The 16,041-nt window shown below is 49.7% G+C and overlaps 1 protein-coding gene across 1 annotated transcript; it reads left to right on the top strand.

Annotated features, from left to right (window-relative positions):
* Positions 1 to 13,895: 13,895 nt before the first annotated feature.
* Positions 13,896 to 15,677, top strand: C11H16orf82 (chromosome 11 C16orf82 homolog). Its single transcript, XM_055232850.1, is given in 2 exon segments — positions 13,896 to 14,061; positions 14,064 to 15,677. Coding segments are annotated over 2 exon segments (651 nt in total). The 3' UTR covers positions 14,549 to 15,677.
* Positions 15,678 to 16,041: the final 364 nt, after the last annotated feature.

Below are 16,041 nucleotides of genomic sequence, written 5' to 3'. Positions count from 1 at the left end.
GTGTTCCTCAAAGGCCCCTCTGCCTCTAGCACCCCACCTGCCACCAAAATCCTTTCCAACGTGCACTTAACATCTTTCCAACTTTAGAACTCAGCAGCAGGGTAAGATACAACTCTTATTTAATCCACCCGCAAAATGAGCACATTTGGTTTGCCTTATATTGATGATTATAAGGCTTAATATCAACACAGAATGATAACATTACTTAAGCCTACCGAATTTTGCATGTGTAACTTTCCAGTAAATAAAGCACATCGCTGCAAGTGTTTCACATGTACTTATTCAACAAAACTACCTGGAACACCGTAGCACTGGGGACGTCTAGGCACTGGGGACTCAGCTGCGACAAAACACACACTTTCTCATCGCAAGGATATCAGCAGCTCACATCTACTAGCCCCATTTTACAGAGGAGGAAACCGAGGCTGAGAGGGCTTGGATAACTCACTCAGGAGGCAGAGCCTACATCTGACCCCAGAGTCTGTAAGAAGGAGCCTATGGCAGCCGGGTGCGGTGGCTCACGCCTGTAATCCCAGCACTTTGGCAGGCCGAGGCGGGCGGATCACGAGGTCAGAAGATTGATACCATCCTGGCTAACATGGTGAAACCCCGTCTCTACTAAAAATACAAAAAATTAGCCGGGCGTGGTGGCGGGCGCCTGTAGTCCCAGCTACTTGGGAGGCTGAGGCGGGAGAATGGCGTGAACCCGGGAGGCAGAGCTTGCAGTGAGCCAAGATCACGCCACTGCACCCCAGCCTGGGCGACAGAGCGAGATTCCATCTCAAAAAAAAAAGAAAGAAAGAAAGAAGAAGCCTATGGCAATGCCTGCCAGGGACAAAAACCTGCGAATGCCCCACCCCCGCCCAGGATCCACCACCAAAGACTTAAGCCCAAGGCAGGGCCAGGCACAGTGGCGCAAGCCTGTAGTCTTAGCTACTCTGGAGGCTGAGGCAGGAGGATCGCTTGCCTGGGCCCACGAATTTGAGGTTGCAGTGAGCTGTGATCACACCACTGCACTCCAGCTTAGGCCACAGAGCAAGACCTTGTCTCAAAAAAAAAAAAAAAAAAAAAAAGTTGATATTCTAGGGCATCTGAAAAAGGACATTTTTTTCATCCTTTGACTGTATACTCACATGAGGGTAGCCAACTCATTTTGGTTTGCTCAGAAGTGTCTTATTTTAAAACTGAAAATTCCACATTCCAGAAGCCTCCTTGGTCATGTACTGAATTGAGAATTTTTTTTGTTTTAGTCGTAATCACATTTTATTTTCCAACTTTAATTTTAGGTTCAGAGGATACATGTGCAGGTTTGTTGTACAGATTATTTCATCACCCAGGTAATGAGCATAGGACCCTGTAGGTGGTTTTTCAATCCTCTTCCTCCTCCCACTCTCCACCCTCAAGTAGGCCGGGGGTCTGTTGCTCCCCTCTTTGCATCCATGTATTCTCAATGCTTAGCTCCCACTTATAAGTGAGAACATGTGGTATTTGATTTTATGTTCCTGTGTTAGTTTGCTTAGGATAATGGTCTCCAGCTCCAGCCATGTTGCTACAAAGGACATGATCTCATTCTTTTTTATGGCTGTATAGTATTCCATGGTATATATGTACCACATTTTCATTATCCAATCCACCATTGATGGGCATTTAGGTTGATTCCATGTCTTTGCTATTGTGAATAGTGCTGCAATGAATACATGCATGAATGTGTCTTTATAATAGAACGATTTATATTGCTTTGGGTGTATACCCAGTAATGGGATTGCTGGGTCGAATGGTAGGTAGTAGTTTTTAAGTTATTTGAGAAATTGCCAGACTGCTTTCCACAGTAGTTGAACTTATTTACATTCCCACCAGCAGTGTATAAGCGTTCTCTTTTCTCTACCACCCTAAACGCACCCAGGATCTCTGAGAAATTCACTTGCTCCTAAGTGGTTACTGCCCTGCCCGGCCTGTTCTGTGCTTGGCACCCTCTGCTGGCAAGAAGAGATTCCTGGCCTGGCCGGGGCACTGGTCTACCTCTGGTCCTCTTCTGAGACTCTGGGTCAGTATTTGTGCCCTGCCTGAGGCCAACGAGCCAAACAGCCACGTTGCATGCAGCTCCTGGAGTGTTAACATCTCTGGGCCCTGCAGCTTGAAGCCCCCCGGATTGTGACCCACAGTATTCTCTGAGAAGACCTGGTGTCCTTGGGGTCCCACAAACTTTGGGTCTAAATCGTAGCCTTGTCATCTCACAGTTCTGTGACCAGGTCTATGTTACATTCTCTCTCCAAGCTTCCATTTCTTCAAACATGTCCTACCACAGCCTTGGTGGCACACTTAGCATTCGCTGGGTGCTTACTGTATGCCGGGACTGACCTCATGTTACCCTTGCTACAACCTATGGAACAGCTGCTGTCCCTTTTACAGATGAGGCACCAGCAGCCTCCACTGATGCCCCCACCCATGTCCTCTCCACACTCCGGAGTTGGCCTCAGGTACAGACAGGACATGATGTGCTGACAGATGGCTTCTCACTTAGCACCGTGTCTGCCTCTGGCCTGTCTCTCCTTCACCCCAGGGCTTTCTCTAGCCACACGGAAGTTTTCCCAACCCAGCTCACAGAGAAACCAGAGGTGCAATAGATGCCCCAGTGGGGATGGCAGAGAATGGCTAAATGTCCAAGCTTCTGGGGTGCAGCCACACCACCTCACAGAGACCCCACTTCTTCCTTAATGCCCCCTCACCAGTTCCTCACCGGCTGTCATTTTTTTCTGGTCTTGCCTCCTATATACTCACCTGGGCATCTTGAGGTCACCTCCCAAATAAATGACTGGTACCCAAGTCCATGTTTTATGGTCTGCTTTTGAGGAAACCCAAACTGAGAAAGGTTAGGTCACTTGCCCAAGATCACACAGCAAATACATGGCAGATCCTGGATTTGAACTCAGACATCTGACTTCATATACCAAGTGCTTAATCACTTTGCTCTGCAGTTCTCACCTTGACCTAGGGAAAACTCACGGCCTCCTCACTGCTCAGGCAGCTTCCTCCTGCATCCTCCATTCCTGATAGGGTTTGGCTGTGTCCCCACCCAAATCTCCACTTGAATTGTAGCTCCCAGAATTCCCACGTGGAGTGGAAGGGACCCAGGGGGAGGTAATTGAATCATGGGGGCTGGTCTTTCCCATGCTATTCTCATCATAGTGAATAAATCTCACGAGATCTGATGGGTTTATCAGGGGTTCCCACTTTTGCTTCTTTCTCATTTTTCTTTTGCCGCCACCATGTAAGAAGTGACTTTCTCCTCCTGCCATGATTCTGAGGCCTCTCCAGCCATGCGGAACTGTAAGTCCAATTAAACCTCTTTTTCTTCACAGTCTCAGGTATGTCTTCATCAGCAGTGTGGACACAGACTAATACCCTTCCCATCCCCATCCATCACACAAGGAGTCCACAACTAAGAATACCAGACAATTGTTTTCAGGCCACACGAAGCTGCATGAGGAGGCCTGAACAGAAGGCGGGGTGCATTCCTGGTGTCACTCAGCCCTTGGAAAGACTCACCCCCTTTCAGCCACCCCAGCCTCCTCCAAGATCCTGCTCCCCTGACCCCTTACCCTACTCAAGAGGGTTAACTCTGTGACTTCATCTTCAGCTAAAGTTTAAAGTTAAAGATGAAAAACCTGTCCATGACATTCTGGAATGGCCGTGTTTTATGACCAAATAACATAGACAAGAGATATGCCTGTGATTTACCCCATCCCTAAATTGAACCTCATGCACACACTCAGAGAACGGGTCCCAAGGGATGCAGAGAAGTGTCTGCTATATATGTTATGTGCAACTAAAACAAGTTAAATCCTAAGAGCCTCCACTGTGATAATAAATAAATAAAAAGTTGAAGCTTTCATAGTCTGTTTTGGGGAATTTTCTGAGAAATCCTCAGGAGAAATGTCATATGAAGGAGACACTTAAAGAAATGTTTATTGCAAGGAAAATAGCCATTAATTGAATGGGTAAATTATGACATCCATCCATAGAATATGCTACAGTAGTGAAAATGAACTTGAGCTACACATATAAGCACAGATGCATCTCACAAATATAATATAGAACATAAATTATAGGAGGATAGATAAAGGACGCCATTTATGTCAAGACGTGTTTATTTTTTTGAGACAGAGTCTCGCTCTATCACTTAGGTTGGAGTGCAGTGGTGCTATCTGGGCTCACTGCAACCTCCGCCTCCCAGGTTTGAGTGATTCTCCTGCCTCAGCCTCCTGAGTAGCTAGGACTACAGGTGCATGTCACCACACCCAGCTGATTTTTGTATTTTTAGTGGAAACGGGATTTCACCATGTTGGCCAGGCTGGTCTCGAACTCCTGACTTCAAGTGATTCACCCACCTCAGCCTCCCAAAATGCTGGGATTACAGGCATGAGCCACCGCACCTGGCCTATGTCAAGATTAATAGCATACAAAGCAACTCTGTGTAGGCTTAGGGTTACATTCGTCTTTGTTTTTTATTTTCGTCTGTTTGTTTGTTTGTTTGTTTGTTTGTTTGTTTTGAGACAGAGTCTTGCTCTGTGGCCCAGGCTGGAGTGCAGTGGTGCAATCTCAGCTCACTGCAAACTCTGCCTCCCAGGTTCAAGCAATTCTTGTGCCTCAACCTCCCAAGTAGCTGGGACAACAGGCATGTGTCACCACGCCCCGCTGATTCTTGTATTTTTAGTAGAGATGGGGTTTCACCATGTTGGTCAGGCTGGTCTCGAACTTCTGACCTCAGGTGACCCGCCCACCTCGGCCTCCAAAGTGCTGGCTCCAAAGATATGAGCCACCGTGCCCAGCCGGGTTATATCCTTTTATATTTCTTTTTTTTCTTTTTTTTTAATTTTATTATTATTATACTTTAAGTTTTAGGGTACCTGTGCACAACGTGCAGGTTTGTTACATATGTATCCATGTGCCATGCTGGTGTGCTGCACCCATTAACTTGTCATTTAGCGTTAGGTATATCTCTTAATGTTCACGGCAATGGTGAGCATTACATTCAGGGCTGCCATAAGGAGAGGTGATATGGAGGGGTAAATGGATCTTGGGTAGACCAGTAGCATCCTATCTCTTCCACCGAGTGATGAGAGATGAGTTTTATCCTTCCCTTTTTTTCATTTTTGGTATTTCCTAAGTAATCAAAAATTGGAGCGAAAGATCAATCACATGGCCACCTAGAGGAGGAATGACCTTTCTTCCTGGACAGATCACGCCTCCAAGCCATGGCTGAGCTGTTTCTCTCTGGAGAAGGCATACAGTCCCAGGTTCTGATTCCAGGGAGTGCCAGGTCCACCCGAGAGTCCTCCTGTTCTTGATTGCATGCTACATGGGCCTGAGTAGGGAGGTACTCACCACTCTGGGCCCCCCAGGAATGACTCTCACTGCCCCTGTGACCAGCCCTGTCTTGCAGCCCAGTCAACTAATTAGGAGCATGGGCTTAGGGCAGACAGCTGGCAGACATGGAGATGCCCAGAGAAGCTGCTTCATAAAGCGATTGTGAGGATGAGACTGCGCATGCAGGCATTTGACACAGTGCCTGACTCACAGCCAGCCCTGCAGAAACAATCACTCTGCTGCTCCAGCTTCCGTGCAGGGAGGAACCCCCAGGCTGGTAGTCACGGGCCTGGGTTCCAGCATCAGTCAGGTGCCGACCCATTGTGCATGAGACTCTTTTGTTTTTTTTTTTGTTTTTTTTTTTTATTGAGATGGAATCTCCCTCTGTCACCAAGCTGGAGTGCAGTGGCACCATCTCAGCTCATTGCAACCCCTGCCTCCTAGGTTCTAGCGATTCTCCTGCCTCAGCCTCCCAAGTAACTGGGACTACAGGGGTATGCCAGCATGCCCAGGTAATTTTTGTATTTTCAGTAGAGATGGGGTTTCACCATGTTGGCCAGGATGATCTCAATCTCTTGACCTCGTGATCCACCCGCGTTGGCCTCCCAAAGTGCTGGGATTACAGGCGTGAGCCACCGTGCCTGGCCAAGACTCTTCTTAGCAGAGCACTCACCACCCTGCAAGTGAGGACCCAGTAGGTGCTCAGGGACTCTCTAAAGTGCACAAGTGAGAGTCCTTATCCAGATGGGAGCTTGACAATGAGGAATCCTGAGAAAATATAGAGGTATCCATCAAAGGATGGCAGGGGAGGCTCGGATAAGAGCGCTTTGTGGGGAGACCCTTGGGGAAGAGTAGGGGCCCCAGTGGGCGATGCTGAAGGCAAGAGAGTTTTGTGATTTAAAAGTACATACATGTGGCTGGGCACGATGGCTCATGCCTGTAATCCCAACACTTTGGGAGGCCGAGGCGGGTGGATACCTGAGGTCAGGAATTCGAGACCAGCCTGGCCAACATGGTGAAGCCTGTCTCTATTAAAAATACAAAAATTAGCCAGGCATGGTGGCACATGCCTGTAATCCCAGCTACTTGTGAGGCTGAGGCAGGAGATTCGCTTGAACCCACGAGGCGGAGGTTGCAGTGAGCGGAGATTCCACTGCACTTCAGCCTGGGTGACAGAGATGAGACCCCATCTCAAAAAAAAAAAACGTACATATATGTGAGGCAGAGCACACTGGCTCACACCTGTAATCCCAACATTTTGGGAGGCCAAGGCAGACAGATTGCTTGAGCTCAGGAGTTTGAGACCAGCCTGGGCAACATAGCAAGACCTCATCTCTACAAAGAATAAAAAAAATTTAGCCAGGCCTGGTGGCACACAGCTATAGTCCCAGCTACTTGGGAGGCTGAGTGGGAGGATTGCCTGAGTCCAGAAGAGGGAGGTTGCAGTAAGTTAATGTCCCGCCACTGCACTCTAGCCTGGGCAACACAGCTAGACCCTGTCTCATAAAAAAAAGTACACATATGCGTTTTTGTGTGTGTATTCATGTATATATGCTCATACATGTATTCATGCATATACTTCTGTATGCACTCATGTATATACATATATACTTGTGTATACAGTCACATGTACTAATATATGTATTCATATACACACATACATACGTATATAGTCTCTTTTAAAGCAGAAGTTTCCATTAGGGTCGCGCAGCACCCTGCAGGCCCCTTCAGGGGCAGACCCTGTCCTAGGTGCTTCCTGTCGGTGCTCACAGCATCCCCTTGTGGAGTGACATTATCACGATCATTCCTCCATTTCCGAGGAGGAGTAGCTATGGTTCAGAGAGGTTAAGTGGATCACACAATGTCACCTCGGTGGTGGTCACAGGATTTGAACCACGGCAGGCCAGAGTCCTTTCTCTGGCTGTGCTCTAAGATGGCAAGGGGCAGTTATCCTAACTCCGGAGCACTGTGCCTGCCCCGTCTACCCTCTCTCTTCCTCCCCTCCCTCATTTTATTTTATCTGCAGCACTTCTCACCCTCTGAAATCTGTCCCCAGTCTGTGTGTCCCCAGTCTAAACTGAGGCCCAAGAAGGAGGGGCTTGTCTGTCTTCTCTGTGGCTGTTCTCCAGAGTCCAAAAGGGCACCTCCTATTTATTTATTCTCAATTCATGTTCGTAGAGCATTTAATCCTCCCACCTATTTGCGGTGGTGTTAAGCACAGTTCCAAAGGCTGAGGCTGGAACCTGAGTGGGTCTGACTTCTCTGTGCCTCCTCCCACCCACGCACTCCCCCACGTGCTACAAACCAAGAGGAGGCTGAGCCATTTCTGGAAGCCCATGCAGCCTCTGACTCTGGGGCACCTGGACCCCACAGCTGGCCTTGAGCCCTTGCTTCCTCTCATCCCCCATGCAATCCCTCAGCAAATCCTGACACTCTCCCTTCAAAATATTTCCAGAATCCAACTAGCTTCTCCATCTCTACTGCTCCGCCCTGGCCCAAGCCATCCCCATCACACCCCTAGGCTATGGCGCCAGACAGACTCAAGCCCTGAACCTCCCTGCCCTCCTGTTTTTGTTTTGTTTTGTTTTGTTTTGTTTTTTGACAGAGTCCCACTCTGTTGCCCAGACTGGAGTGCAGTGCAGTGGCACGATCTCGGCTGACTGCAACCTTCTCCCAGGTTCAAGCGATTCTCGTGCCTCAGCCTCCCGAGTAGCTGGGACTACAGGCACACACACCATGCCTGGCTAATTTTTTTTGTATTTTTAGTAGAGGCAAGGTTTCACCATGTTGGCCAGGCTGGTGTCAAATTCCTGGCCTGAAGTGATCCACCCACCTTGGCCTCCCAAAGTGCTGGGATTACAGGAGCCTCCTGTTCTTTACATAGCAGTCTGTTCAAACTCCAATCCACTCATCTCACGCCCTGCTGAAAACTCTCCCGTGGCTCCTAATGCACTCAGAGTAAAATGCAGAGCCCTTTCCACAGCCCACAGGGCTCACCCTCCCCAGGGCTCCCTCAGTGACCTCCTCCCCTGGCATTTGCTGGTCCTGATTGAGGGACAGTGTCCCTGTGGGTTCACACACACACACACACACACACACCTGCCATCATTCTCTACTCCCTGGCTCTGCTTTATTTGCCCCTAACATTGATTGTCACACAACGCATCCTACTTCCTTCTGTCTGTCTCCCTTCATGTGTGGAAGTTCTCTGAGGGCAGGGCTGAAATACTGCCTAACACAGAGCAGGATCCCAAGCAATACTGATGGAAGCCCAGACAGAATATGAGTTCAGGAAACATTTGTTGAATGAATGAGTGAAAACAAGCCAACTCTCCAAGTTAGGAGTTATTACGGTGTGTCATATGCAGAGAATCAATGCCTAACTTAGCAAAGGTTTCCCAGGAATAAATATTAGGGTTGGAGACCTGGGGCTGACAGCCAGTTTTCTGGGCTGGTGATGTTCTCCCTGGCGATATTCTTTTCCATCTTCATAATGTGAGAAAGCATTGTTTTCCCACCAGGGACTTTGATGTTAGGGTAGGTATTGAGGTACGAACACGGCTCCAGAACCCACTGCAGAAACCATCAGGAGAAAGCTAAATCTGATGAAACACATCAGCAGTGTCTGGGAACATGATGTATTAGTCTGTGCAAAGCAGGTGTTGCTGTGGTAACAAACAAACCCCCAGTCTTGATGGCTTAGTCCAATAACAGTTTCCCACTCACTGACGTCACCAATGCATTGGGCAGAGGGTAGCGGTTCTTCTCCACACAGTCACTCAGAGACCCAGGCTCCAACCACAGTGGGGCTCTGCTGTGTCCAAAGCATGGCTTCCAAGGTCCCTACAGAAAGGGAAGAAAGAGAAGGACCATGCATGGGAGATAACTTATGGCCCAAGCCTAAAGCAGTGAACATCCCTTCTGCCCACATTCTATTAGCCCTACCTACGTGGAGTTGAAAATGTACTTTTCCTACAAGCCCAGAAGAGAAATGAGATGATCTCATGAGCATATAGCATTGTCTGTGCCACACCAAGGAAGGGTGGGACACTTGGTCTCCAGGAGCCACAGAGGATATGATTATAACCAGGTTTCCTGTGAGAGCCTTGCCTGGAACTCCGAGTCCGGCTCTATCTGCCGAGCTGCTGATCCAGTGGATGCCAGTCTCCTGGGTGAAGAAATTGACATGCATGAGAGAAAGGGAACCTGGAGACAGAGGGTGGGATGTGTGTTTGGCTGAGAGGAGGGTTTCTGACGGGCAAACAGCAAGGGACTGGGGACAGGAAAGGCAGCCCAGAGCATGGTCCCAGAATGAGATGCCAGGTCCCACTGTAGAAAATGTCTTCTACCCACTTCTCCCTGGATCTTTCAGGGGTTTGGTACTCTAAGCTCAGAAGGATGCTGCTCCATGTGAGCCTTGAGGACCTGCATCTCTGGAGGACGCTGGAAGCACTGCCTTGGCAGAACAGCTCTGGTCTTAGGCACAAGGGCAGCTAGGGCAGGGACCAGGTAACAGCACTGCCCTCAGGTGGCTGCACAGGGTGAGGCAGGAATGAGAAGCCTAGAATGAAACCACAGAAGCTCCATGAAATGCCTTCCCCAAGACTACCAGAGTAACCCACGGAGACTTAAAAGGTAAACACTGGGCCGGGCGCGGTGGCTCAAGCCTGTAATCCCTGTACTTTGGGAGGCCAAGGTAGGTGGATCACCTGAGGTCGGGAGTTTGAGATCAGCCTGACCAACGTGGAGAAACCCCATCTCTACTAAAAATACAAAATTAGCCGAGCATGGTAGTGCATGCCTGTAATCCCATCTACTCCAGAGGGTGAGGCAGGAGAGTAGCTTGAACCCAGGAGGCGGAGGTTGCAGTGAGCTGAGATCGTGCCACTGCACTCCAGCCTAGGCAACAAGAGCAAAACTCCATCTCAAAAAAAAAAAAAAAAAAGGTAAACGCTAAGCTGAGCCATGGCTATTTATGAGGCCTCACTGTACTCACTGTATCCACAGGCTACAGTCTTGGTGTTCAATGCACTAGATGGGAAGGGAACTCTGATTACTGCATGGCCTCTGCTATTTATTCTGAACAAGCCCAAGTGTTCACTGCAGTCCTCAGGCCTGTAATGTAATGTGCCCAGAGCAGGTGAGGCGGAAGACAAGAGGAGGAAAGATGTGTTCCAACAGGCTCATCATTAATCCCAGCACTGGGGCATCTGCCCTCTTTTGGTTTTGTTCAGGGACAGAGCCAGTCCTGAGTCCTAGCCTACCTGCCTGGTGCCCAACCTCCTGCCTCTCACCAGCCAGTCCCCTAAATGGCCAGACCTTATCCCTGCTTCCCATAACAGTTGGCTCCCACCACACCCTTCACTCTGAACATCACCACTAAGCCACTGTGCCTGTCTCTTCCTTGCCGGTCCTCATGGGGAGCATAGGGCTGGGGATAGGAAGTTAGACAGCAAGGAGATGCCCCACTCACCCCTAAAGCATCACAATTTTCAGAGCAAAAGAGATGCTGTTGTGTACAGCAAAGGGATGCCGAGCTGCCCCAGGCAATGGGAAAGGAATTCATGACAACGATGACAGTGGTGATTAGCAATGATGGTGATGATGACTGTCAAGGGACTTAGCAGTGCTCTCTCTGAGCAGTGCCCTCCTTCTTCTCTCGCCCTGCACCCCAAACAGGGCGGGCCAGCCCTCTCCAGACCTCTTAGGGTCAGGCTAAGCACCAGGACCACCCATCTCGCACTGAGGCAGGAGTTGTGCCTAGCCTAATCTTTATGCTTCTTGATCTTTTGGGGATCGTGGATACCCTTGGAAATTTTATGGATGCTATGACTCCCTGCCTAGGGGAAAGAAAGCATACATGTAGCTCATTGCAGATTTTGTGTACAATTTCAATGACTTCTCAAGGTTTTAAAACCCACACATGAACTCTTTAGGGGTCAGTGAATATATTAATTTATTCCATGACTCAATAAACATCTATTATGTCTACTAATAAGTGGCATGCTGAGTGTTTTCATCTGCAGTTAACTTCTGCGTCAGGGTTGAACATCAGAATCATCTACAAAACAATCACCTGTGGCCAAGCTAGCACAATTTTCAATGTTGACTGCACGTTGGAATTACCTGGAGAGCTTTTTAAAATTCTAATGCCAACGCCTCACCTTAGGCCAATTAACTCTGAACCTCTGGGGGTGGAACCCAGGCATCCCCAGGTGAATCCAGTATGTAGCCAAGGGCAAAAAACACTGTCTTAGAAAATCTTAGTCCAATGCAGCGGCTCCTACCTGTCATCCCCGCACTTTATGAGGCCAAGGCAAGGAGGATTTCTTGAGGCCAGGAATCTGAGACCAGCCTGGGCAACATAGCAAGACTCCATTGCTACAAAAAAAAAAAAACTTTCAAGTGGAAAAAAAAAAAAAAAGAAAATTCAAACGTTTTTTAGACGTTCCCTAGGTGGTGATGCACACCTCAGGGTCATTCATTTTTTTCACTAAATCAACATCTAGTGAGCATCCACGAGGTGTCAGGCAGTGTGTTGGGCCTTGAGCCACAGCAGAGAATAAGAAATCAGAATCTCTGCCCTCATTAAGTTTATATTCTGGCTGAGGAACTGGCAATAAATACCCAGTACATAATTCATTCATCTCACAAGGAACATCAATTAGGAAGTGGCATAAAGCATGACAGAGGGGGCCAGGTACAGTGCCTCATGCCTTTAATCCCAGCACTTTAGGAGGCCGAAGCAGGCAGATGACCTGGGGTCAGGAGTTCAAGACCAGCCTGGCCAACATGGTGAAATTCCATCTCCACTAAAAATACAAAAATTATCTGGCCGAGGCGGCACATGCCCATAATCCCAGCTACTCAGGAGGCTGAGGCAGGAGAATTGCTTGAACCTGGGAGGTGGAGGTTGCAGTGAATGGAAATTATGCCATTGCACTCCAGCCTGGGCAACAGAGTGAGACTCTGACTCAAAAAAAAAGTGGCGGGGAGGAGCAGCGGGCACAGTGGCTCACAGCTGTAATCCCAGCAGTTTGGGAGACTAAGGGGGGCAGATCACCTGAGGTCGGGAGTTTGAGACCAGCCTGACCAACATGGAGAAATCGTCTCTACTAAAAATACAAAATTAGCTGGGCATGGTGGCACATGCCTGTAATCCCAGCCACTCGGGAGGCTGAGGCAGGAGAATTGCTTGAACACGGGAGGCGGAGGTTCCAGTGAGCCGAGATCGTGCCACTGCACTCCAGCCTGGGTAACAAGAGTAGTGAAACTCTGTCTCAAAAAAAAAGGATGCCAGAGAGGAAAAGCACCCTGGGGGGTGAAAACAGCCAGTACCAAGGCCCTGCAGCAGGTAAGAGCATGAAATCATGAAACCATGCTCCAACAAGCTAAAGAAACCACTAACAGAAATTCTTGAATTTGCAGAAGGCAAGTAAAAAAAGAAACAACTTGAAACTCCTTTCACTTATAACAAAACCGGCTGCAATCAGCTGGAACCAATATGGTGGACTGGAGTTAGTGCAAGACCAGCTTGCTGATGTCACAGGCTGAATTTCCACGTTTCACACTCACTCCTCCCAAATTTGCACATGGGACCCATGAGGAGGCATGAAGAGGTAACTGCGCATGCCCAAGGTCTTTGCAGACCTCACTTCTCCTTGCACCAATCACCTACTAATCTCAGAATCCACTCTCTAAACCTTTTCTAATAAAATCACTGCCTTAAAGCCAGCACAGAGAGAGAGATTTGAGCTGACTCCTGCCTCCTTCTGAGTCAACTTGCAATAAAAAGCTTTTCTCAGAAACCCAGTTTCATAGTGTTGGGGTCCAGTGCATCCAGCTATGAGTCCCTTTTGCAATAAGAGAGTGCTCAGCCTGGTCGGGCATCCGAGGTGAGAAAAGGGGCAGGGTGTGGTGTGTGATGAAGTTGGGAGAGCCAGACCAGGCCAGGGCCTTGACGATCCGGCCTGCTGTATTCCCTCCTGTCCTCAAAACCACTCAGCAGGCCGGGTGAGGTGGCTCACACCTATAATCCCAGCACTTTGGGAGGCCGAGGTGGGCAGATAGCTCGAGGTCAGGAGTTCAAGACCAGCCTGGGCAACATGGTGAAACCCCATCTCTACTAAAAATACAAAAATTAGCCAGGCTTGGTGGCGGGCACCTGTAATCCCAGCTACTTGTGAGGCTGAGGCAGGAGAATCACTTGAACCCGGGAGGCGGAGCTTGCAGTGAGCCCAGATCGTACTACTGTACTCCGGCCTGGATGACAGAGTGAGACTCCATCTCAAAAAACAAACAAATAAAAAATAAATAAAAATTAAAAAAATGAAACACTCAGCAAGCAGGCAGAGACTTGGGAGAGAAGAAACTCGGCTCATAGGGACTCGGCTGGGACACACGCCTGAGGCCCCTGACCTGATGTCTGGCCACAGACTCCTCAGAAAGGCTCCCAGGAGGGTGATACCCACCCCCTCCGGCCATGAGCCCCTTTCTGCCCCACTCTTACCCTCCAGGCCAGGCCACTGATGTCACTGGTGCCAGGACAGCATTGTTCTCCCTCCCACACCCGACTTCACCTCACAAGCCCCATCACCATGGGAACTGAGCCAGCCACTCAGAACACAGAGTTTTCAAAGGGCAGCCTTTTATACAGAGTCACCTCTCCCCAGAGAGGTCACAGCCAACATTCAGAGGCTCACAGGGCCCCATCTCCCTGGATAAACCACTTCAGCTGCCCCCCATTTTTCTCGAGGGAGAAAAAGGGGAATCCTCTGTCCAGAATGAGCAGGAAGGAGAGCCAAGCCTACAGTCACCCGGCTTAGAGCTCCAGTCCCCTGCGTGGCCACACCATACAGGAGCGGCTCAGGAGCCCCTGAAAGTGTCCAGCAGCAACCTCAGTGACACCCAGAGCAGCGAGAGTCATGTGTCCAGCGTGCAGCACCCCAGGCCGGAGGAGGGCAGCCATGCCAGCCTGAGCAGCGGGTACGCGGGGGACAAGGAGGGCAGCGACATCAGCTTGGTGGGCAGCCACCGGAGAGTGCGGCTGAACAGAAGTCTCAACACCCAGGCGGCCAGTAACCAAACCAGCCAGCTGGGCTCCACAGACCCTCCCAACTCTGTAAAGAGTCGGCTGACTGGCCCCGCCCGCAGCACCAAGCTGACTGGAGGGAAAGAGTGAGGCCAGCCTGCCGGGCAGCGGCAGCAGCAGCCCGTCCAGCGCCAGCTTCATCAGCTTGGGCAGCAGTGCCCTCACCTACCAGGTGAGCAGTGGGCTGCTGACTTCCACAGCCAGCCTTCCCTCCACCCAGGCCGGCAGCCATCAGAGCGTCGGGCTGGACAGCAGTGCCCAAAACGGGCAGAGCAGCCACACCAGTGTGCAGGAGGACAAGACAGGCAGCAACGTGAAAACCAGTGAGCAGGTCACCAAGGGGGAGCAGCCTGCCCAGGTGTGCATGCCTTTGTGAGAATCCTCTCCAGCAGCCAGTCTCTCAGAAAAAAGCACACAGGCCCAGCAAACACAGGCTGCACCCAGAGTGGTTGTTCCCAAAACAAGTAGGAAAGGTGTTTTCAAAAGCACACACTGACTGTGTCAACCATCAATGGGTAATCCCATCTGTAGCAACAAGCATCAGTGGGCAGGCCACATGTACCAGGAAGGATCTATGCTGAGCACCGCCTATCCTGAGAACACAGTCAGTGAGGAGACTGTCTATACTGAGAACTACTGTTGCTAGGAAGAGCTGTAGTATCAAGATTCACCAATGCTGAGTCCACCTGTGTCAAAACAGCAAAGGGTAACGATATCAAGACTGTGAACTTCAGTGACGAGCCTTCTATAACAAGATCCATCAATGGCAAACCATCTGTAGTCAGCACCATCCTGGTGGGACCCCCTGTACCAAAACTCATCAATGGCGACAGCTGCTCTCAATGGCAAACGCTGACGATATTAAGAACTGTCGCTAGTTAGAACCTTCCGTGATGAAACCATCCTAAATGATGAACGCCATCTGCAACCAACACCAACCATGATGAGCTCAGAAGAAACAAGCTGCAACCATGGTTGGGACTGTCCATATCAAGAACCATCTGCAGTGAGCACCATGCATGGGGAGCCAGGTCCACAGGAAACTTGGTCCTGGCCAAGCTCTGCACCACACTCTGTCCACCATTGTCACTGCCTGCAGAAGCACTAGCAAGACAGCCACGGTGCACACAGAGCACCTTCATGACTCTCAGCTCCCCAAAGGAGCCCAGCCTAAGTGACTGTCACCAGAGGACCATCAGGAGCGGCCAAGGATGCCACCAGCACACAGGGAGTAGGTCTAGCAAGAACATTAGAGGGCGGTGTAAATGGAGCCCCATCCCTGGGCACCTGTAATCCCAGCTACTCCCAGAGAGCTCCAAGCTTCCTTTTTTTTTTTTTTTTTTTCTTTGAGCACTGTTTCTGGACATCAGCCCAGAATCTTCTCAGGAGCCAAGGCTTCCTGATGCCTCATTCATGTCAAGAAAGGAGGCCAGGAGCCATCCTGTGTTCAGATGGCTGAGACAGTGACTACTATGGCAGGACAATGCCGTGAGAAGCGCTTCATGGTGACAGGGCCCAACTCAGCCAGGAACGGCTGCAATGGGGAAGCTCTGGAGCATTTTGTGAGCACTGTCTCGGTGGAT

The sequence above is a fragment of the Symphalangus syndactylus genome, chromosome 11, assembly GCF_028878055.3.
Source record: "Symphalangus syndactylus isolate Jambi chromosome 11, NHGRI_mSymSyn1-v2.1_pri, whole genome shotgun sequence".
Lineage (NCBI taxonomy): Eukaryota > Metazoa > Chordata > Mammalia > Primates > Hylobatidae > Symphalangus > Symphalangus syndactylus.
This window is presented reverse-complemented; position numbering and strand designations above follow the sequence as displayed.